General features: G+C 41.6%; 1 protein-coding gene across 1 annotated transcript in view; it reads right to left on the reverse strand.

The window, feature by feature from the left end:
- The window catches only part of DNER (delta/notch like EGF repeat containing), a 389,785-nt gene that overhangs the window by 57,785 nt on the left and 307,552 nt on the right, over positions 1-24,448 (reverse strand). Inside the window, exon 9 of the mRNA XM_077155359.1 lies at positions 3,872-3,994. Coding sequence (XP_077011474.1) covers positions 3,872-3,994 — 123 coding nt within the window. The remainder of the gene's footprint in view (positions 1-3,871; positions 3,995-24,448) is intronic.

Below are 24,448 nucleotides of genomic sequence, written 5' to 3' on the forward strand. Positions count from 1 at the left end.
ATGACTTGGAGTTAATCAAAAAGGAAATTATCCTAGGCAGGTCCGACCAGGGAACCCTGGAAGAGGGTCCAGGCCTTCCAAGTTGGAGACTCTGAAGCGGCAGAGACACATGCACACTTGCTCGCTCTCAATGTCTCTATCTGAATCTCTTTCCTGTCTCTGTCTCTATCTCTATCTCTCTTCTGGATTTGAAGAAGCAGTATGTCATGAAACGAGTTCCGCCAGCAAGCTGAGGGAGCTTGGAAGTAGCTCCTTCCCTAGTCAAGCACACAAATGAGGACATGGCCCAGCCAACACCTTGATTTCAGCCTCATGAGATTAACCCAGTTAATCCACACCTGAACTATATAAATTGGGACATAATAAAAGTGTACTGTTTTAAGCCACTAACTTTGTGGAAATTTATTATGCAGCAATAGATTAACTCTGCAGTTAAGTCTCTTTATTTTTTCACCATTAAATTACCATTTACAATCACATTAGAGACATCTGCATTTAGAGAAATCTGCTCAACACTTCCTCCTGCTCTCCATCTTCCTTTATATGAGTATCTTTATTTTGATTTAGTTCCTATTTGTTGAGAGCACCTGTTCTAGTTTGCTAGCTGCTGGAATGCAACACACCAGAGATGGATTGGCTTTTAATAAAAGGGGATTTATTTGTTAGTTCTTCGGAGGAAAGGCAGCCAATTTTCCACTGAGGTTCTTTCTTACATGGGAAGGCACAGGATGGTCTCTGCTGGCCTTCTCTCCAGGCCTCTGGGTTCCAACAACTTTCCCTGGGGTGACTTCTTTCTGCATCTCCAAAGGCCTGGGCTGAGCTTCGAGTGCTGAGATGAGGTATGCCAGGCTGCTTCAGCTGTGCTATGTTGCACTCTCTCATTTAAGCACCAGCCAATTAAGTCAAACATCATTCATTGCAGCAGGCATGCCTCCTAGCCGACTGCAGATGTAATCAGCAACAGATGAGGTTCACGTACCATTGGCTCATGTCCACAGCAACAGAACCAGGTGCCTTCACCTGGCCAAGTTGACAGCTGAACCTAACTACCACAGCACCTTTTAAAAATAATTTTCTTAGAGAGGCTAGACATTATTATGTTTTCTGCATCGTCGAAAATACATTTATCTTTCTTTTTCCCTCAAATATAAGTGATGCTTTCCTTTGCAATTCTTTTCACGTAAAAGTCTGAAATACTTTCCCATTATCGTTTAGCTTCCATTAGAGTAGAAGGGCAGTATAATGCTAGTTTGTTTCTCTTTCATTTGTAATATAACCTGTAATTCCTGAGAAGAACCTTGTAAAAATTTTCTCTTTATCCTTTGATTTGGAAATTTTACCAGGGAATCTCACACTGTGTATCACTTCCTTCATGAACACCTCCAGCATTTAAGCCCACTCTATTTGAAAACTGTTTTCCTTCTGCTTATAGACTCCTCTTTCCACAAGTAAGTTAATTCTGATTTCCTTCTTCCTGTTCTTAAGCATCCATCCGTCTGACCAAAACTGGTCTCTTGGCTCTGTTCTCCACATCTCTTATCTTCTCACTTACGGTTCCCATTTCCTCATATTTTCTCTCCTATCATGAACGAGTTCCTCCTTTTGATATTCCAGATGCAAATTCAAATTTGAACAGTGTACATTTTCTTCCCACTTCCTCTTTTGAAAGTCTGGAGTTGTTAGTGGTGGTTGTGGCTTTGTTTTTATTTCCTAAAACTACTTTTCCTCTTTGAGTTTCAGGTGTGGGCTCCCTGCCCTGGCTGGACTGGGGTGTGGCACTCTCAGGCAGAGACAGACCACACCGGAGATTCTTCTCCAGTGTTAGAAAGACAATTGATGCAGAAAGGTCTCAGGATGATAAAAGAGGCTGAATTTAGAGTATGTATGGAAAGATTAACCTTGGCAGGATGCAAAGCACATAATCAGCTGGTAAAGAAAAGAACAAAGCTTTAGTGGTTGTGGCTGCTGGTAAGAGTGTAGGGCAGGATTTTTCCAAGCGTGGGCCAGGGACCAGCACACCAGCATCATTTGGGAAGTTGTCAGAAAGTTAATTCTTGTCCCCCCTCCCAGAACTACTGAACGAGAAATTCTAGGGTGGCATCAAGCAGTCAAGGTTTTAGCAAGCCCACCAGTGGATTGTGATGTATGCTCAAGTTTGAGAACTACTACCACAGGAAATAGAGAATTAGATAAATTTGAAGATACTTAGAAACAATAATCTCTCTTTCTCCCCCATGAAATGGAGAAGAAGTCAGTTCTATTCTAAGAATGTGCACATTGGCATGGGGCTTGCAGAGCACAGCAAAATTCTAGAATACCCATTCTAGAATTTCATTCTAGAGGAATGAAAGCAGGAAGTGACAAAGGCTAGGGTCATAGTATGTGAATTTGTACAGAGCCATCATATGCAATTGTGTATTTTATTTCTTAGTCTTGACAGCATGAGCAAAGGCTCAACGACAGGAAGGTATGGGGCATATTCAGAATATACTGGATTAATGATTTTGTCATATATAAAGATGAAATTTACTTTATAAAATAAAATTCTATCATACATGAAAGAACATGGGATTTTTAATTTTTTGAAGCACATGCACCACTATTAATTCTGCCATTAAAGAATCTAAAATCACTCTGCAAGCATCACTGTGTTACTTTATACAGAGAAAATGAAGCCCACCCAGCTTAAGAGAAGTATCTAGACTCTACAGGAAACTAATGGCAGTATTAGGATGAGCTACCCAGGACTCTTGATTGATGGCCCCTTTGTTCTCTCCAAACTGAGCTGCTTCTGTTTCTCAGTGTTCTGTAGACCTAGAACTAGAAAGTCACGTGACTGAAGTCAGCAGGTATGCCCTTCTGGAAGTTCACAAGCATGGTTTTAAATGGGCAGTGTACTCCCAAAGCAGCATGAGATCTGTTGAACACAAATCAAAGACTTGGTCCAACTTCAGCTCTTTTATCCAGGGAGGGGCCCAGGCAACTGCATCAGTTTACAAATGGATCAGGACAAATATGTAGTGATGGGAACAAGAGCTTAAGTGAAATGGCTATAAATGGAGCCCTCAAAAATCTGAACTCAACTCTGAAGTTATGGCTTAAAGAAATGTGCTCAACAGCTGAAAAACAGGCTAGCCTGGCACACTGCAATCTGAGACGCCTGCGCTCGGATGAGATAGTGCCATCTACAAATCCCAGCTCGTGTCTGCTGGGGAGGCAGAGTGAAAGGGCTTCAGGGCCCATACTGGCCAGCATCACGAGGGATAGCATACGATCTACCTCATGATGTTTTGTGAGTATCACATGAGTCAAGGAACCTAAGGGCTAAAACAGAACTAGCATGTTATAAACACTACGTCATTGGCAGCTGTTTTTCCAGAGTGACACTGACACACGTCCACTCAAATGAACTAATATTTCCTCTCAACTGACGCATTTAATGAAATTAGCTTATTTGCCAATACATAAGACACCACCTACCTCCTCCACCAAAAAGCTCAGTATCGTGTCTTTTTATAGCAAGCACTGTGAAGTCCCAGGTTTTACTCTTCCATGATTTTCAAAGCAATGTGCTGTGACCCATGTCTGATAGTCCACCTAATACAATTGCTTGCTGTCAGCTTTTTAAACATTTACAAGAAGAAAGAAAGGACTGAAGATAGATTTTCATGGATTTTTTTAGTTTATCAGGAGGAAACCTGAGACTTACAAATTGGTTTCCTGGGCTCCATAAAATCATCTCATCTTCAGCATTTGTTTTTTTCTAAAGGACCTCATGCTCTGATTAGAGGCTTATGGACTTAAATTAAGAATTCAATGGCGTCATTTAGGGCCACTGTGGCAGGACAAGATCAAGCAGTCACTCACTCACCTTTGTACTCTGCCAGGCACACACACTGGTAGCCATTAACGAGATCTCTGCAGGTGGCAGCGTTCAGGCATGGGGCAGAGAGGCACTCGTTGTATTCCTCCTCGCAGTAGAGTCCGTGGAAGCCTGAGGGGGGGACAGAGAGAGAGACCCACCATGAAACATATTCCTTTAAAACTCAACTGAACGAGCCTGCAAGGGAGGCCGTACTCGCTAATTGAAAAGTACGGTACACACGGATGGAATTTAAGGAGCCAAGTCCCTGGAAGTGTAATGGAAATGTGTCTTTGGGGGAAGGCTATGAAGAGAAGAGCTTGTTCCTATCACACTTTTTCATGATCCCAAGTAGAAAAGGTGGAGCCCGACCGACATCAGTGAGCCAGATGTTCTTGCTGTTTTACGCCCGGTGGGACCAGCAACTGGGCAACTGGGCGACCTCTGTGCGTCCGCTGTAGCCGTAGCATCCTTTCAAGGACGTGGACCACCCCTTTCCTTCAGATCAATTAGAAAAGTCGATTTCCTTAAAGAGAACTGTATTAAAGGAGAAACGCATCAATGCATTTCCTTTCCTTTCCAAATCACTAAAGAAACTCAGCTCAAACGCCTGAACCTTAATTCCTGACAAAATGTTTGATTGGGGGGGGGGGGGGTTAATTTAAAAATATAATTATCCAAATTCTAATCTTTTAAATTTTAATTTAAATGTTTAATGATTGAAAATATAATATTAATGAAGAAAAAGAAACTGACCATTTCTCAATAAACACTGCTTGTCACTCTCCTATTTACAAAACAGGTGTTTATTCTAAAGGATGAGAAGACAACATTCCTTGCGATTCACTCATGAATGTTATGCTGTTTTTAACTTTCAAAAACAAGCATTACTGCCAATTTTCAGTGAAACTGGGCCATTTTTGTCTGGCCCTGTCCAAACAACGAGAAACATGTGAGCCCTTTCAAAAGTCACCCTGTGTTCATTCTGAATTCAGATAAGCAGAAGAAAACAAACCCTTCCCCAAGTAAGAACTAGAACTAGGAGATTTTTCCCAGCCTTTCTAACTTGCAGCCAATCTTCAAACTCAGGAAGTCCCATCTAATGCATTGAACTGTTTTGCTTCTTGTGCCTATTGCAAAAATAGGTTAAACTCCTATCTGCATTATCAACGGAGCAGTTTTCAAATATTTTACCACTGCAGCTACATTTTAACTGCCTTCTATTTAAGCAGTGGTAACGGCCCATTTGAGAAGACTTGGACTATCTGGGACAAATACGAAGCCATGGTTTTCTATTACTCTTACCCTACTTTTTCTAATTTTAGAGATACATTTCCTAATACTCTTCATGGGATTATTTCAATCCTCTAGACCCAGTGATTCTCAACAGGCAGCAATTTTGCCCCGTTGAGAATCATTTGGGGACATTTGGGAGAGTCTGAGACATTTTAGTTGTCACAACTGGCGGTGAACAATACTGGGATCTCTTGGATAGAGGCCAGGGATGCTGCTCAGCATCCTACAATGCAGAAGACAGGCCCCACGATAAAGAACCATCCAGCCCAAAGGGTCAATAAAGCCAAGGTCAAGGGGTTGGCAAACCAGGGCATGTGGGTTAAATCCATCCCACTGCCTGTTTTTGTAAATAAGATTGTGCTGGAGCTCAGCCACTTCTACCCATTTATGCATGGCCCATTACCACTTTTGTGCTAAAATGACAGAATTGAGTATTGCAACCAAGACTATATGGGTGCAAAACCTAAAAGATTTACTATCTGAGGCTTTATGGGAAGAAATTGTTGACCTCTCATCTAGATTCAATGAAAGATTTTATCTTTTACCAAGAGTTAAGTGACTTCTGGCTTCTTCTCCTAATTATAATAAGAACCTTTTTATGGTCAGTATGGGGAAATAAACACAAGCAGCATCTTTTCAATTAAATTCGCTCTCCCAGCTTATCTTTTACAAAATCAACTTGGAAGAATAATGCATAATCCCACAAGCCTCTTTGACCTCTGAATTGAGGTGTTATTTACGTAGACAAAATTCAAAGCAAATCTCCTGATATCATCTGTAACTATTTTCATTTGCTGAAAACAATATCATTATCTTTTTCCACTAACAACATGAAAAAGCCAACAAGTAAGTTATTTTATAGAGATAATTAAGCTGGTGGTATTTTTCTTCCTTAAAAAAAAAAGATAAAGGAATATTTCATATTCTCAACTGTTTCTTCAGAGATGGTAACATTTTCATGTCATTATGGAAATGTCATGGCACTCTTTACACTTGGTTCCAAAGAGCCTAAATCAGACTGTTGGAATAAAAAGGCATTCCTTCCAAAAGAGAAGGTTCCTTTGTAAAAGAGGTTGCTACTTCCTGCTGATAATTAATTCGGCCAAACAAATTAGCTCAAGGCAGTATGCCCAGGGCCTAAAAAAATTAGACTAGTCCAAAGAAGTTTCTAAAAATGAAGTAAAGGGCCAGAATGGTGGGAGAAGAGTAGTCCCCTCCAGGACACCAGTCTTCTCACCACACTGCTCCAACCTTTGCACGACTTGCTTCTGAATATTCCGCTCCAATCACCTCCTAAGAATTGGCAGAACATGGCAACCAAATGGATGTGTAGAGTGAGAAGGTGTCAGGTGAATGGCCGCCATGTTCAGAGTGGATGATGCTTCCATTAACACAACCAAGTACAACCAAAGGAATAATAGAAGGTGACCAGTCAGACTGTGAACTCGTTCAACTTAAGGCTCTCCAGAGAGAGACCAGGTGGCAGATGGAAAAACCGAATGTCATAGAAACAGCACTTTGGGTGTTAGTTTCTTGCAAGTGGAACTGAAGTTCTCATGGAGTGGATTTGGGTTAGATATAAATGTATATTACAAACTCTGGGGCAACCGTTAAAATTTTTTTTTCAAGAAATGTCCCTGATATGCTTAGAGAGGAGGGAGAATGGAATTATATAAAATGCTCCATTAAAATCAGAGAAGGGAGCAGTGCACGGGTAGCTTAGTGGTAGGATTCTCACCAGCCATGAGGGAGACCCAGGTTCGATTGCTGGAGCCTGCAGATGCCAAACATAAATAAATAAATAAACAAACAAACAAACAGAGACAGCAGAAAAAGAGTGGAAGACAAAACACAGAGAATAGCAAAAGAAACAACAACAAATCAGGCTCTCTTAACCTCACAGCTAATGGCATTTTGGATTGGATAACTCTTTCTTATAAGGGTCTACCCCATGCATTGTAGGATATTTAGCTGTATCCTGGCCAGGAAATGTAAGTGATAACTCTACCTCCCCTGTCTCCAGTTGTGACAACCAAAGCTGTTTTTAAACATTGCCAAATGGCCTCTGAGAAGCAGAACCAACACCCCCTCCATGTTGAGAACTGCTGTCCTAGATCCTTTTTATAGAATGAAAGCTACCTGAGGAGACTTACGGACACATGGGTTTAAAATCGCCATTATAAAGAGTGAGTGTGAATTCATCAGAGAAAAAAAGATTCCTGCCTTGTTCCGCAGGGGCCCATTTGCGACTGTGGATTTGACAACAGCCTAGAGATACTGTCCAGCAGCTCCACCCTGCAAAAGAATACAGGCACGGGGTTCCGCTGGGGCTGAGAGCATGCCAGATAAATGGGATAGAGACCGCCCACTGGTAATTTCAGGGCTCTGGAGAAGTCAGACCTTCTGATGTTGGGTTCTGTGGGAGCCCTCCATGCCCCATGGAATGGCCCTCCATCAAGCTGGAAGGTGGTGGTGTTCTAGATAGTACTATCTACCTTTCAGATGAAAAGACAGTCCAAAGGGATTAACTGATTCAGCAGAGGCATCTGGGCCACCAGGACTGTCCCCAGCAGGATCCAAACTTCTCCATAACACAACACCTTGCCGTCTCCAGGTCTGAGAGGTTCGTGGTTCCAGTTCCCCCCACCCGAGAGGCAAGGCCTGAGGCTGCCTTCGCTTTGTCTTCTCTTTAAACACCACCTCAAAAGCCAACGTTTAAATAATGCCAGCATAAAGCGGGCGTTGGCCGCACACTTGTTTACTCATGAGCTCTTTTCCTTCCCCCTGCCCCCACCCCATCCTGTTCCTCCCTGACAAATCCAAAACTGTAAGATCTGTAATGGCAACCAGATGGCTTTCACACTTTGTGTAACAAATCCCAGCAACTCCTCCGTTTGTGTCACCTCTGGAGGGCTGTTTGTGCTTCCTGCTGTCTCGGTAAAAGAAAGTTAAGGCTGTGCGCCTCACGAGACCTTCCAAAAACCACGGTGATGTTTTTGGGACACCTGCAGAGGCGAGGCCATGCTGTTCACACTCCCTACTAGACTGAATTCAAGGCTAGAGTGAATTTGAAAGCCCCTCCCCCTCCCCCTCCGTCTGCAAGATCAGACTGTCCTGAGTGGGTGAGGGTTCCATTGAGCACATGCAACCAGGATGTTTTCTCCAATTCTTTTCTGTAAGAGTGGATAAAAGGGAAGAGCCCACAACTCCCTGATTCAAGTCAAGGTCAGTTCCTGGAGATTAAATACTCCAATCACTTCACCAGAGCAGTTAAAGATTTGGGTCAAGAGGAAACAATTCTGTTGTTTTGAGCTTTCAAATTCTGGCAAAACTCACTAATGGCCACCAAGCCTTTCGGCATGATGAACTGCAGCGTCTGGCAGGGGATGCCTTTTGTCATTTTGCAGTGCAGAGTGCTTATGTCAAGGGGAAAACTCTGTGTGTGTGTGTGTGTGTGTGTGTGTGGGTGTGTGTGTGTGTATGCGTCTGCCTGTCTATCTGCCCCTCAGACTCTCTCCTTTCGGGTAAGTTACCAATGGGAATAACAGAAAAAAAAAAGCAGGAAAGAAACTCTTTTCACATTAAACCCAGTAGGCATTCAGACACGGGGCGAAAGGGACCTGCTCGTGTTGATATCTGCAGGACTTCTAGGGAATAGTTATATTTCTGTTACACACACATGCACACATATACAATAAAGCAAGAAAATATTTGTTAACATGGGGAAGTTGTATAAATAGATACAGAACATTAGTACAGTGACTGCTTCCTTTACTACTGAATTCCTTATCCACTCGCTGTTTATGTCACCTGGGCCACAAGAGAAAATGGATGTGAAACGACCTAAATCAGTCAAGGTTTCCACTTGCTGTGGTTCTTATAAATACTAAAGCAGAAGAATGACTGAAGATAGAGGCTAAACTAAAATTTTAGGTGCTAAAACCTATTATTTATTTGTTATCAAGCCATCTACCAACTCCCATCTCGCTCCCCAGGCTGCCAAGAGGATGGATAATGGAGAGTTGGCTCTAAATCTTACCCTAGCCATCCACACGACGAGTTCATGTACTGCATTGCTGTGAACACCTGCTACCTTTCATAGCCATGCAGTGAAGGTTGGCTCGTCTCTGCCTCCTTGATTGATTCATTCTTTAATTCAACAGTGTTGTTAAATGTCTACTGGGTGCATAGCCTGTGCCTCTTACCACAGGAAGCTCTGTGTTAATCAATGGAATATACGGGTGAGTGAAAACAGAGTCCTCTACCAGAGGCACTAAGAAGGAGAAAGGCATCAAATGATCACTCAGATAAATGCTAAACCATGACTGGGATGAGTGTCACAAACGAAAAACGGATGATGCCAGGAGGGGGGTAGCAGGGTCGTGACCTAGTCATATCCCAGGGAGTCTGCCCAGAGGCTAGGACAGGTAAGCTGAGAGGAGACGGGCATGTAGGTAGGTATTAGGTGGGTAGGAGAATGCAAAACTTCAACTCAACACTCCGTCTTTGACCCCAAAGTATTTTCTCTTTAATCCATTTCCTTAACACATAGATTGGTGAATATAGAAGATGCTCAATCAAATCAGGTGAATTGAATTTGCTAAAGAAGGGGAATCATAGGAGAGAATAACCTTTACACACATAAATTCAGTAAGAGTACTTTTCATTACAAAAGTCTGTCATGTACAAACATGGATAAAAATGTCTGGGGAGATATATTTCAAAATCGATAGCGAGTTTTGATGGGTGGTAGAAGTAAGGGATTATTTTTTTATAATTTAAAACTCACATTTTAAAATTTTCCATAATGAAAATATGTTACTTTGGGTAATACAAGGTAATAAGTAATATCAAAGACACTTCATGGATATTTTATTTGTGGTTTCACAACTCCAAATCATGTGGCTAATTGCTGAGAGAAACTATATGGGGCAGTGAGAGAATAGGTAATATTAGAAAAAGTCTGACTCTATTAAGGGTGATTTTTAGGGGAATGAGGGGACAGGGATGAAGGGATTCTTACAGTCTGAAAGGGAAAAGACCTGGTCTTATTAGAAGAGGAGATGTTTTTAAAACATAGGAAAATACTGTGATGAATTGCTAATAAAGTAAACTCTTGAAAAGGTAAATTGACCCTTCTAATAGGTAAAAAAAAAAAAAGAAAACCTTTAGAAAGGTTAAAATCTTGAAACTTCTCTAGGTTTATTCATAGATTATAAATCATAAGTCAATTCACATTTGAAAGAAAAAAATTCTTAACTATATTCTAGAAAAGCAAACTACCACCGTTCTGAGTTACATCCTTATAAGGAGTCAGCATTTGCTTTCAAAAAACACTTAAGAACAAATGAAAGAATATATGTTAGATGACACAATTGAATTGTTCCCATGCTTAGAAGGGCATCAGGAAACTATAGAGGAGAATGTCACCACAAACCTGCTCCGACAGAACATCTCAAGGCATTGGACCTTCAACTTGTCCATCATCTTGGAACTCTCTCTAAACCATGTGGATCAAAAGATTTTTGAAAGTCTTCCCTCGGATTTTTCTTCAGAATTATTTACAAACTAGTCAATTTTTTTTTAAATGTCAGTCTCTTCTTATTGTTGCAGCTTTGTCTTATAAATATCTTCTTTTTATGTTGCGTTTGACCACTAGAGGGTGGATTCTACCCATGAGCTATGCCAGCTTAAAAAAAAATTTTTTTTAAAGTTACTCTGTAGTTTAACAAAAACGAAACAATATAATCTTGTCTTCTACAGAGGGACAAGTGAATGCAAATCAAGCTGCCAGATTATTTGTATTTTAAAAAGGATACAACCTTAAAGTTTAGCATCCATGGATGACATTACAGCTTATAAACAGAAACATCAACATGTCCTCGAAACGTATAGTATTTACGATTAAATTATCTGCTATAAAGTGGTCTCTTCTTCTTACTGATTCTCTATAAAAATTATTTTAAATAACTCAAACATTCATAGCACCATGATTAGTGTCCAGATTCAAGATTAAATATGACAAGATAATATTTTACAACTTGACTTCAAAGTTTATTGGAGTATGGTGTGTTTATATAAAAACAGTAAGTAAAATATTTACTAAAATAACCCCCTACCGTCAATTGATGACCTTACGTTTCTAAATAGATATAAATAAAAATGGCTAGTTTTAAAGTGGAGATGGAGAGGGTGAGGAGGAGTTTGGGAAAAGAAAAGAGAGGCTTAAATGCTCACATCCCAGAAATGTTTCCCTATGGCATGCACCAAGATGGATGCTGAGCCCAGCACAAGAGGTGGATGCAGGAGTTTAGGATTCTGTGACAGCACGCTGAAGAAATGACCATCTTCATGCAAAGTATGCATAATAGCAAAGAGGAATTTCATTTATTTCACAACGACTGATTACATTTGATTTGAACTGAACACTCACCCAGCTATCTGCCCTGACTCAGAGTCTGTCTGTGATCGTGGCACTGCAGCGCGGGTTCTCAGAATCTGGTCCCGGCATCTACGGTGTCAGCCTCCCCTGCCAGCTTGCTAGAAAAGCCCATTCTCAGGCCTGAGTCAGAACTCTCAGCGGTGGGGCCCAGAACTCAAGGTGCCCAACATCACCCCCCACTTCTGATGCTCACCCGCGCAGGAAAAGGGTAGGAATTATCGAGGGTGCGTGCTGGATATGGCTTCAGTATGTATTTTAACAGCCATGGCATCCCTTCAGTCCCTTACTATATAAATAAGCCCCAAAACCTGCAGTGAAACATACTGTCAAAAGACCCACCAGCCACAGGCATGCAGACTGACGAAAGTGCACCCCTCTGGGCATTTACTCAAGGGAAGAAAACAATGCAAAGTCAACCCCAACTGAGCAGCAATGCTGGATGGTAGAAAAGGAAGAGCCGAACGAGGGGCTGTCATAAGGATAGAAAACTGGTACAGTATTTTACGGGAATCACGTACCTAACCAGAATGAGGAGATACAAGCCTAAATTCGGATTAGTGAGCTCATTTTTCCCCACATATCTGATCCAGCTTCCATGACCTATGAGAACATTTTAGCTGAAAGGAACACTGTTAGAAAATGGCAGGCAATCCACAGTGAAAATTTTTGCCTACCAAAAATTGAGAACTATAATCTGACAAAATCATGCTGCTTCTGCTCAGAAGAGGCAGCCTCGTGATACAAGTTTGATAGCAAAGTATTTGTGTGATGGAAAACAAAATACTGCAATCTGGATCATTCCAGAAAATCGTAGGTAGATGGAATCCACTAGGCACAGACTTTTTTCCCTGGGTATATTCCCTTTTCCTCTCATACTGATGTGGATGCTCAAAGGTATGATGTAAATGTAAAACCCTCTATCCTCCCTATTAGGCATTGCCCTTCTCAAAGTAAATATGCTAAATCCTAAAGATTGTTAAATGTCAAGGAAATTTCTTACAGTCATTCATGAACATTTTAGAAACACTTGGTCATCATGCCTTAGGGCTGTAGAATCACAACAGCTGAAGCTGACTCTCTCTTTTTTTTTTTTTTTACAAACAGAATTTGCCATTTTAGTCAACTCCAAGTGTACAGTTCAGCATTATTGAGAACATTTATAAAATTGGATAAACCATCACCAGCGTCTAGCTCTAAGATATTTTAATCACCCACCAAAGAAATCTGTACCCAATTGAGCAAAACTTCTCCATATCCCCCTTCTCTCTCACCCCCCAATAACCACAAATCTACTTTCTGTCTCTAATCATTTGTGAAACTGACTCTTTCATTCACGGCTTCAGCTAAGGAATTTTATGGAGAAAATTAACACAAACTGTACCCTGAAGCAACTGGATTACAAACAAAATTTCTTAATGCAAATAAATTGGATTCAGAACTCACTTAAGCAAATCCTGAATTTCCTCCTAACTGCCTCTAATAAATGAAGATTAAGGATGCCTAAACATCAGGTAGGTAATAAACCAGTGGAAAACCAAATGGATCTTTTTATTTGGTGACTTAAGATCCTGGTAAAATCTGCACATCATCATCTAAAATGGAATATAAAACATCTATGTAAAGTTAGGAGAAGGCTCAATCTACACAGAATTATGAGATTAGAAAAGAAATTGTCTCAAAATTTCTCATCATTTGAGTAGGCAGAGGGGCCTCATCTTTTCTCTTCAAGCAATCAAAGATCTCACACCGTATTCGACTGTTCTTACTTTCTTCTACTCAAATCTGCTTTTACATGAAAAAATTTCAATAAATCCATTCACATTCTTCATATATTTAGGCTTAAGGTTGTGAGAGGTTGCCAAAAATAAAAGAAGGCCACAGATTCTTTGCTGTTCTTCTCATTAAGAGATAGAGTCCAGATCTTGGTCATATCGCTTATTAATATCAATGGGACATTAGCAAAATAACACAATAGGAATCTAAAAAAGTACTTCTGCAATGGGACTTTTCCTTTCTTGCTGCTTTTGGAACTCAGCTGCCAGGTGAAGAAGCTAAGATGGGCTTGCTACACAGTGAGAGGAATGTGGCCCACCCCAGCCAACTGCCAGACCCATGAGTGAGGTTATCCAGGATCAGCCAGCCCCCGGCTGACTTGATAGCCAACTACAAGAGAATGAGTGAGCACAGCCAAGACCATATACATCAGAGAAGAGACATCCCAGCCAAGCCTTGCCCAGATTATCAATCCACAGAGTCAGAAGCAATGGTTATTGTTTTAAGCAACCAACTTTTTAAGCAATTTGTTACACAGCAATAACTAACTGATACAAAGATGGCTACCAGGGACCATGCCTTAACTCAAGGGAATAAAATTACAAAGACTTTTAGGCATCAGAGAATTGGTTGAAAGGGTATTTCTAAAGGGTAGTGGGTGAGAGAAATCTCAAAATCATACCATTAGGTACTACTGACTCCTTAGACCAGACCTACTTTCAGTTGAATTTCTCTAACCTAAAAGCAACACATTACTAATGAATTAAATCTGGGACATTCACTCTGATCTCTATTGTCAGGAACCACCTGAGAAAGTAAAAAGGAAACACCTAGTCATCATTAATATATCATTAAAACTGCAGTCCCAGCAGTAAGGATCTCTCTGAGCAACCCCACCACAGCCTGATGGGATTTTAAGTAGAGTGCTGTGGCATTGCATAAGGAAGCACTTCGGTGAGATGGAAGACGACAAGTCATTTTGTAAAACTGCCTTGAGTTGACAGTGGGCTGGGATCAGAAAAAAAAAAGAGGTCATGTACTAATCTGTTTCAGGTTAACCTAAGAGCTCTGAATCTTTATTAAAAGTCAAGCAAACTTATAAAGACACTCAGTGCATGCAGCAACTTTCACAATGTGCTCTCACACTGAAAACTAATGGAGGTGATAGGAAACCAAGGGAAGAAATACAAGACACTATTTCCAGGTTTTTATACAAACCCAAATCAATGAAGAATCAAAGAGAATGTTGAAGGCTAGAAGGCCAGAAGAAAAAGTAGGACATGCAAATAAATTTCTTTTGTAGTTGTCTGGTTGGGACTCAGGATGCAGACTACCGTCAGTTACAAAATATTTCAGTTATCACCTGGAAGGCACATTCTTAGTGGGTTTTCAACCCTGGGGTTGTAGGCCCCCAGCAGATCTAGGCAGGGCAAAATGTGGACTTAAATTTGGGTCTTCTTAACTCTAAGCCCAGACCCCTTTCCATCACATCAAGTAAGAGAAGCAAGATATTCATAGCTTCAGTTTTCAAGTTTAATACTCAGATATTCTGAGGAAGCCCAAAATGTTAGCAAATGGACTGTAATGATTTCAAACCATGTAACAAAATATGAGTCAATGAGTTAATTACAAAGTAGATTTAGATAAGTCCCTATCTGACCTCCATAGCCATGAGCTTGATAAGAATTTTCCGAAATGATGTGCTGGCAGTGCGTCAAATGCAGCTGTCCTTGGAAATACATTGGTTAGTGACATAAACTGTTATCAGCTGCCATTTTTAACTTTCATTCCGGGTAAGATGATGTCAAATGACTTCTTGTTGGCCTCACAGACTGCTACCTCTTGATGTTAGCAGATGAATCGCATACCTTTTCAACATTAGTTCAGTCATGATGAATTCTGAATAATTTGATTTTTGAGGGGTAGCTAGGGAATCGTAGGAACCGAAATCCATTATAATTAAAGGCCAGTTTGTTAACACTTTCATACATATGGATTGGCCCTTTAAAGTGAGGTTAAAAAGCAGCCTTGTGAATAGATTTTTAAAATCAGGACTCCCATAGAGATTCCAGACGCTCTACCAGTAAGTGGCCTTCACTCATCACCAGTATCCTTCATCCCCCCGAATTAATCCCTCAGGCCACTCGTGTAAAGACAAATATCACAAACTCTCCCTGAAAACCCAGAACAATTAAAATCAGAACAAAATGGAGATGAGTAGCCACAGTGGCATTTCCAAAGCTATAAGTGCAGACACCTCAGCATCTGGCAACCAGGTGGGGTCTGACTCAGCTCCTTACACACAATCCCCTGATAGGCTCCCTCCCTCCTCCTTTTCTCTCTCCCCCTCCCTGACTTCCACAGCAAGACCCACTCCCACGGACCTTCCTAACACAGGAACACTCCTCTACCGTCTTCTGCTGCTTGCCACAACTTCCCACCTTGAAGCAAGAATGCTCTAACACTCTCGCCATTTTTTTTTCCTTTCTTACTATGCTCTCTCACCCTCATATATCCTAATAGTTGTCTTATATTTCTCTATCACCCTGTCTTAGATTGATCACTGGGGTTGCCAGAACAAAGCACCACAGACCAGGTGGCTTAACACAACAGAAATGGATCGTCTCACAGTTCTCGAAGCTAGAAGTCAGAAATCAAGGTGTTGGCAGGGCCATGATTCCTCTTAAATGGGAGAATCTGTTCCATTCCACTCTCCATGGTGGGTGACCAGCAACCCATGGCATTCCTTTGGTTTGTGGCAGCATAACTCAATATCTGCCTCCATCACAAGCCTGCTTCTCTGTCTCTATGTCCAAATTTCCTCTCCTTAAAACGATACCTAGCCATATTGGACAAGAGCCCACCCTAATCCAATTTGGTATCATCTTAAATAACATCTTCAAAGATCCCACTTTCAGAAAGAGTCACACTTACAGAACATGGGGTTAGGACTTGAACGTAATTTTTGGTGGGACAACATTCAATCCATAAGACACCTATATACTGGGAACTCAATACTTATTTTTCTGGTTTCAGCATCTTTCCCAACTTCTATTCCAAGTAACAACTTTTTACTGGATCATCCTCTTGACTGGCCTGACATGCCCAAGAATCTAAGGAGGTTCCTAATCTAAGAAGGTGCACACTTCTTTATTTCTGAGTTTACAGCTGCTGACACCATTCTCATCTTTGTTCCCAACATTCAAATGACTGCCAAACTCTGCTGAATCCACTCCTCAAATAAATTTTAGGTTTATCTTTTCATTTCCACTGCCACAAATTCAAGCCCTAAACTACTCTTGCCCAAGTCTTCGGACTTCTCTCCTATCATACAGTATTTTCCTGACTATACTACACATACCTGCTGCTACCAGAATAATCTTTCTAAAACACAGATTAGATCACACCCACCCACTAATATAAAATGGACCCAGTTTTCAATGTCCAAACTCTTTGGCATCTAGAGTCTCCCCAGTCTTTCCCAAAGAGCATTTTTGGCCTTACCATCCATTACTGCATCTAATGCATCTGATCCTGCAGCCAACTGGATCTACTATTCTCTGAACTTCTTCCCAGGATTTACATTCCATAGTGCCCTTCCTCCACGTATAAATTCCACAATATTTCAATGTGGAACTTGGAAATTCTGAGTGAGCCGTGCTGGCTTGAAACTGTTGTGTACCCCAGAAAAGCCATGTTCTTTAACCGTGATTCAATATTGCTGGGTGGAATCTTTTGATTAAGTTGTTTCCATGGAGATATCTCCACCCATTCATGGTGGGGTTGCTTACTAGAGTCCTTTAAGAGGTAAACATTTTGGAAAAAGTTTGAGAGCCCACACAGCCAGAGCTCTTTGGAGATACAGAAGGAAAATACCCCTGCAGAAGCCTTATGAAATGAGAGAAAACTAATAGGCATTGCCACGGGCCTTCCCAGATGAAAGAGGTGTCCAGAAGCCAGAGACCCCAGCAGATATGAGCCACATGGCTTCCCAGCTGACAGAGATATTCCAGATGAATCAGCCTTTCTTGAGTGAAGACCTCTTGTTGGTGCCTAAAACAGAACTATTGTTCAAACCTCCCTTATCACAGCTCCAGGTAGCTTGACAAGATTCTTTCAGGGATCCAGAATGCTATAGAAAATAGATATAATATCTTAAGAACATAGCAAAGGAAGGGTGTCTTGATTTGCCTTTGCTTCCAGAACAAATACTATACACTAGTTAGCTTAAACAACAAGAACTTATTTTATTGGCTTTGGGTGCTAGATATCCAAAATCAAGGTAAGATTATGCCTTCTCTGAAGTCCATAGCATCCTGCTGGTAGCTTGCTGGCAATTCATAACTCAAACTCTGTCTTTATCACATGACCATCTCTCACCCCATCTGTCTCCTATCACTGTTTCCAAATCTCCTCTGCTTATAAGGTTTCCATTTGTTCCAGTTTGCTAAAGCTCTTGGAATGCAGTACATCAGAAACGGACTGGCTTTTAGAAAGGGGATTTATTAAGTTACAAGCTATAATTCTAAGGCCATGAAAATGTCCAAATTAAGATATCAACAAGAAGATACATTAATTCAAGAAAGGCTGATGGACTCTGAGATTTCTCTGTCACACGGAAAAAGCACATGGCCAAGTCTTCTGTCCTTTCCAAGCTTCTGGTTTCAAATGGCCCTCTCAGCATCTCCAGAATCTGTGTCTGAGCTTTTTAAAAAATGTTCTCCTTTCAAAGTCCAGTATGCTAACTGAGACCTACCTTGAATGGCGGGGGTGGTGGGTGGTTCCTCCATGGAAACAACCTAACTAAAAGGTTCCACCCAACAAGAGGTCTGCCCCCAAAAGATTTGAAAAGAATGTGGCCTCTGGCAACATGGGATCAACAAAACCATCCTGACCAAAAGGGGGAAAAGAAGTATAACAAATAAGCTATCAGTGTCTGAGAGAGTTCAAATAGAGTTGAGAGGCTACTCTGGAGGTCACTCTTATGCAAACTTCAGTTAGACATTGCTACCTATCATAACTTGCCAAACCCCAACCAAAACCATTCCAGCCAATCCTAACGAACACCTAGGGCAATATATAAGATTCTGCAAAGGTTCCATGCACTAGTGTAACTTTCCAGGAACCTACAACCCCACCAGATGGATCCCTGGGCCAGATAAGTCCTGAAACCCAGAGGGGCCAGTCTCTCCAGAACATCAGCTAGTTCCAGCTTCCTACCCCTTATTATTGACAGCCTCTTCTAACATGAAAAAGTTAGAATGGCCATAGCCCAAATACCCCTAAAGAGTGGGAAAAAGATCAAAGGTAAATAAGATCAACAATCTCATTTATAAACAGGTTCTATTTGCAGCACCAGAAAAATACCATAAATGGGTTAGCTTAAACAATGCAAATTTATTAGCCTATAGTTTTGAGGCCAGGAAAATGTCCAAATCAAGGCATCATCAGGGTGATGCTTTCCTCTTGAAGACCAGCTGCCAGTGATCTCTGGCTTCTGTGCCACATAGCAAGGAATATGGTAGCATCTGCTGGTTTCTTCTTTCTCTTCCACGTTTTGATGATTTCAGCTTTTTGTGTCTATGGCTTTCTCTTTGTTTGAATTTAATTCTCTTATAAAGGATTCCAGTAATAGGATTTTATCTGAAACGGCCTCACCAAAAGGTCCTGCTTACAATGGATTTACATCTACAGCAATGGATTCAATTTAAGAACATGCTTTCCTGGGATGCATACAGCATCAAACCACTACCAGTTCAAATCCACAGGTCTGGGGCTTAGGTCTTTGTTGGGGAAGTAAAGGACACACTCAGTGGCCATCTCCTAGCCCCCACATAACCCCTTCCTCTTTCCCACTTGCTTCTTTGTGTGCAGGTGTTTGGTATGTTTCTATTTCACAATAGACTGCAGGGGGACTTTAAATCTTAACCAGTCCCAGCTTCTTGCCATGGCACAAAGCTTGGCTCAATGGCAGAGCCCCCTTCTCCTGGAGTGTATGAAAGCTCAGCACTCAGTACACCTTTCTGACACCTCTCTGTCACCTCTCTGACACAGAGTTCTAAGGAACTGCCAAATAGTTGGCCTCCCTGGATGACCAGCCAAGTTGGGATCTTTTCTCATGCTTTTATTAGATCCTTTGTTCTGTACAAACAATAAACTGGTCATTTGCTGGGAGTCTCTGTTGTGGCTGAGCCTGTGTTCTCCTTACGCATCATATAGCAACTCACTCCACAGTCTTTCTGGGGACTTGATTCAATCCATAACAAAGGGCTTGACAACAAGATTAGGACCTGGGGAAAGGAGCCCATGTATTCCATACAGGCTAGTGTCCTCGAGAACAATGTAATATGCAGGTGAAAAAACCCTAGAGCATGTTAAAGACAAGAATTATCTCCATCCTTGTAAACAGTAAAATTTTCCTGGTTAATGAGATGAAAGTTGTCCATGAATCCAAGTGCAATTAGACATTCATTAGCAAGTTAAATGACTTCATATATTTATAGATGTACTTACTTTTTTACTGCTATTCAATTGACATTAAAATACTGACCAGTAAGTTCTATCTTTGATTCTGTTTCCAGCAGACAATGCCAGCATGCTGATATTGCTAAATCTGAGTTTAATGAAGCAAGCAGTGCCAACTGCATTTCAGGTCACAAACATCAGAAATGTAGACCATGTATTAAAGGTACATAGAAGATAGAGAAAGCAGTACCTGAAATTCCTGTAAAATAATTTCCTTTAAAAACTTTCACTTGGAAAAAGTTTCAACTTGATTTATTTTATGGCTCTTCATCTTATCTGAATGGTCTAATTGAGATACATGCCCTTTGATAGAGAAGAATCAGGCAGGGAACATGTTAGACAACTTGTTATCTAACTAACAAGTTATCTAACTAATTACTTAGTTATGAAGTCATAACCTAAATTATGACTTCAACTGTAGTTGGATTGACAAGCATCTAAGACATAATTTATGAAAATAAAATGTGACATGCATACCCATATGTAAAATGTCCTTAAACAGTAGCCTTTTACCTTTAATATGTCATGTAGCAATATTTAAGGCAGTCTTCAATGGCAGAGTTATCTTCATTTCCTGTGGTAGCTACAACACGTTTCTACAAACTTAGAGGCTTCAAACAATAAGAATTTATTGTCTAACAGTCTTGGAAGCCAGAAGTACTACATCAAGGTGTTGGCAGAGCTGTTTGTGATGATTGGGTTATGGTGTCAACTTGGCAAAGTAATTATACCCAGTTGTCTGGTCAGGCAAGGACTGACTTGACCATTGCTGCAAGGATATTTTGTGGCTGGCTGATAAACCAGAAGGCTGGTATAGTAAATCATCAGTCAGTTGATTGCATTTGTGGCTGATTACATCTGCAATCAACTCAGGTGTGTCTCCCGCAATGAGATAGTTGAAGGCTTTCAAGAAAGAAGAGAGACTCTTTCACTGCTTCCTCAGCCAGTGAGCCTCTCCTGTGGAGTTTGTCCAGACCCTTCATCGGAGCCGCCAGCCTTACAGCCTGCTCTGAGGATTTTGGACTCTTCCACTCCCATGGTTGTGTGAGACATCTTTATAAATCTCATACTTACAGATCTCTCCTGCTGGTTCTGTTTTTCTAGAGAACGCCGACTAACACACCATTCTTCCTCTGAAATCCACAGGGGAGATTTTTTTCCTTGCCTCCTCCTGGCTTCTGGTGGTTTGTCAATCCTGATGTGCTCTGGCTTGCAGCTGCAGCACTTCAATCTCTGCCTCCATCATCACATGGCCTCCTTCTCTTGGGTCTGCCTGGGTCTCTTCTATCCTTCTTTGAAGGACACCAGTTATACTAGATTAAGGGCCCACCCTACTCCAGTATGACCTCATCTTAACTAAGTACATTCCGCAATGACCCTATTTCCAAATACGGTCACATTCTAAGGGGTTGGCTTAAGACTTCAAGTCATCTTTTGGGGGCACAATTCAACCCAGAACAACAGGTTAATCAATTCAACAAATGAGTTTAAAGTAATAACTCACATGCAGCGAGGCAGAGGCCAAAACCAGGGACCTCGGGCAAACCATCTGCTTTTTTACCAGGAATTCCTTCCAGGACTAGTCATGTACAGCCTCCATTCTCCAAATGGCCAAATCAAGGCCGCCATCGCACTGAGAACACATAAAACACCATGGCTCCCACAAGCAAGGGCAATGGACATCCCACAGTGCAGTCCACTCATTGTGGCAATGCTGCCCAGAAAACTTGCAGCAGCTCCAAGTTCTCACATCCTCCAGTCTTCAGGAGTTTCAATTTGCAATATTTTAGATCATCTGTGGCCTATCACTTAACACCGTTACCGGAAGGTAACATTTTAGAAATTACTCAGTGCTGACATTTTATTATTTAATATTAAAATCCCATTAGAAATCTCCCATCTAATAAGCTAAGAATGAGATTTGAAGATAAAGCACCTGGCAAATCTGATTTGCAGTAATCAAAATGGTATTTTGTCAGATGGGAAATAATTATCAACCTGACGTGAGTTTAATCTGCTGCCATTTTATGAAATGGGATCCATTTGCTCTCTGTAAAGATGATCGGGTTCACTGCTCTTCAGCCAGACACCCAATTTCACCTATTCTCAAGGTATTCTACAATTATGCAAACTGATGGTGAAGCAATTACATGCTCCAGAAGATTAAGACCAGAAATTCTGCATTCAGAGACCTGTCATTTTCACCTCTCAAAATGTAAATTCTTGCCAGCTGTTAAGATGCCTTTCTTATTTTGCACAGTGTCACTGTGTCACCTAAGGATCTGAGGAAACATCCTTTCTGAAAGCAATTTTGCCTCCCGAGTTCTATGAGAGAGCCTTGGCAGGGCTTGGAGGCTCTGCCCCAGGAGACTGTTCATTAAACCGAGGTATCATGGAACAGGGCACACGTTTCTTTCGGCTACTGAGTCATTTGCTTAGGTCAATATTCAAGCAAGACCCTAGGCTACAAATGGACAGGAACAAAATTTGAGCAGAGGATGGGGATGGTGGATGGAGGAGGAGGGCAAAGTGGAATTAAATAGGGGCTCTTTGACCCTTATTTGGCTTGAGAAGAACTATTGTCAGGCCCAGGGATAGAAAGAAAAAATAAAGAATAGCTCTTACTACTCAATGCCTTCCAGGAAACACCTTACATGCCTTCTCCTTTCTTAAACACAATTATCCTCTGGCTTTGAACAGAGGGGGAAACTGAGACCCAGAGATGCCTGGGAGGCTTCCTCAGGCCATGCAGTTCATAAGTGGGAGTCTCTTAGATAGGCCCTTTCTATCACTCTCTCCTACCCAGTGCTGGAAGAGAAACACACACTGGTATATTTTCTACTATTTCAGGCCATGTCAACCTCCTCACCCAAGTTGAAATACTCTACCTGGTATTGTTAAAAAGCAACATGTATCTTTAAGTCATTACATCCAATGTAGAGTTTTAAAAATAAACCAATTAAGTATAGGGAAACATTTAATATGATCAAGAGAGGAAGACAGAGGAGAAAGGGAAAGAAAAAAAACCACAATTGCTTTTCAGTCTTGTAATACTCACTTCTTCCTCTATGGGTGTCACGGAGAGAAACAGTAATTCTGGAGACAGGTGATGGAGGATGGAGGAAGATGGTGACAGCCTTTTGCTTCATCACTGCCCAGGGGAGTGATCCCACGTGCTCTGATGTCCCGGGCAGAGCCGTGGGCACAGGCATGGAGGAGGCACAGCTGAGTCAGGCTGCATTCTCCCCAGCTCCACTGCAGTTTGCTGGGTTGCACACACACCATGCTCTCAGCGTTGTGCCCTTCCAGTGGGTGGGGACACTGCACTGCACTCCACCTTACCCCGGATGCCCAGCTCCACAGCAATGCTCTGTGATACAGCTGGAAAAAGTGGTGCTCTTGGGGGTGGACTTATTGTCACCTTCTGCACTGAGGCCACGACGGAGGGGATGGTGTAACCCCAGGAGAGCATCCTCCTGTTACGTGTGCCGTCGGAGGGACTTTTACAAGAAACCCAAAAATGTTACCAAGCGAATTAAGCAAGCCTATTCTTTCTGTACTTCAGAACGGAAGGGAAAGAGGCACTGGCAAAATAATCAATCCCATAGCTCCTTAGAAAATGCAAGAACTAGGAGTCTTTATGAAAAGGCTTTTCAGCACCCTTCAAATGCTTGTTGTGCCCCCCTAGAATTTCTTTACCTATTCTTGATTGTGAGGCATGCCCCATGAACATCTGGGCCACATACGGGGGCCATGGAGCCAAACATACCTGGGTGAGAGTCCAGGCTCAGACCCCTAGAGTGGGTTGGCAGTGGGCATACAGCTGAGCCTTTCCATGCATTTCATACCACAGACCACAACCTCATGGGGCAGCGAAGGGCCCAGAGATATGAAGTGCTCAGCTCAGAACCTGGGAGGATGAGTGTTAAAAAAAATGGTGGCTGGTGGCATTATTGTCAATACAAAGCTCTTAATAAAACACACTTCCACCAAACCTCTGAGAGAGAGAATACTTTCAGTGATAATTAATATACTCTTTTAAAGAGCAGGAATGTGACATCACAGATGATGTTTCAGAGGTGAGAAAGCTGAGTCAGTCCCCCAGTGAGCTGGGGAGACAGTTCAAGGTATTCCAGGGAGAGAGCACTGCCACTCCTGAGCAAGAAGTCATACAAAGCTGGGGAACTTGCCAGCCACCATGGCTGGTCAGGGGACATGTGGGAACACAAAGCTGGGACTCATTCTGAAGAGCCAGCTCATCTAAGTATGGAGAGATGGGCAAAACAGAAAGAGAGAGAGAGAGAGAGAGAGAGAGAGAGAGAAAAGAGCTCCCATGTGCATTTTTTTCAGACAACGCCAGTAGGTTGTAGAGACACAAATTTTAACAGATCATCACTCTGACTTCTGGATATCAAAACTTTCATACCACTACAGCACTACAAATTCTGAAGATATTTGGAAAATTATGGAGTTTTCAACATCTACATAGAGAGTCAGAGATTCTATATCACATACCATGCAAAGAATCATAACTTTAATAGATTTGAATA

This window comes from Tamandua tetradactyla, chromosome 3 (assembly GCF_023851605.1).
Source record: "Tamandua tetradactyla isolate mTamTet1 chromosome 3, mTamTet1.pri, whole genome shotgun sequence".
NCBI lineage: Eukaryota > Metazoa > Chordata > Mammalia > Pilosa > Myrmecophagidae > Tamandua > Tamandua tetradactyla.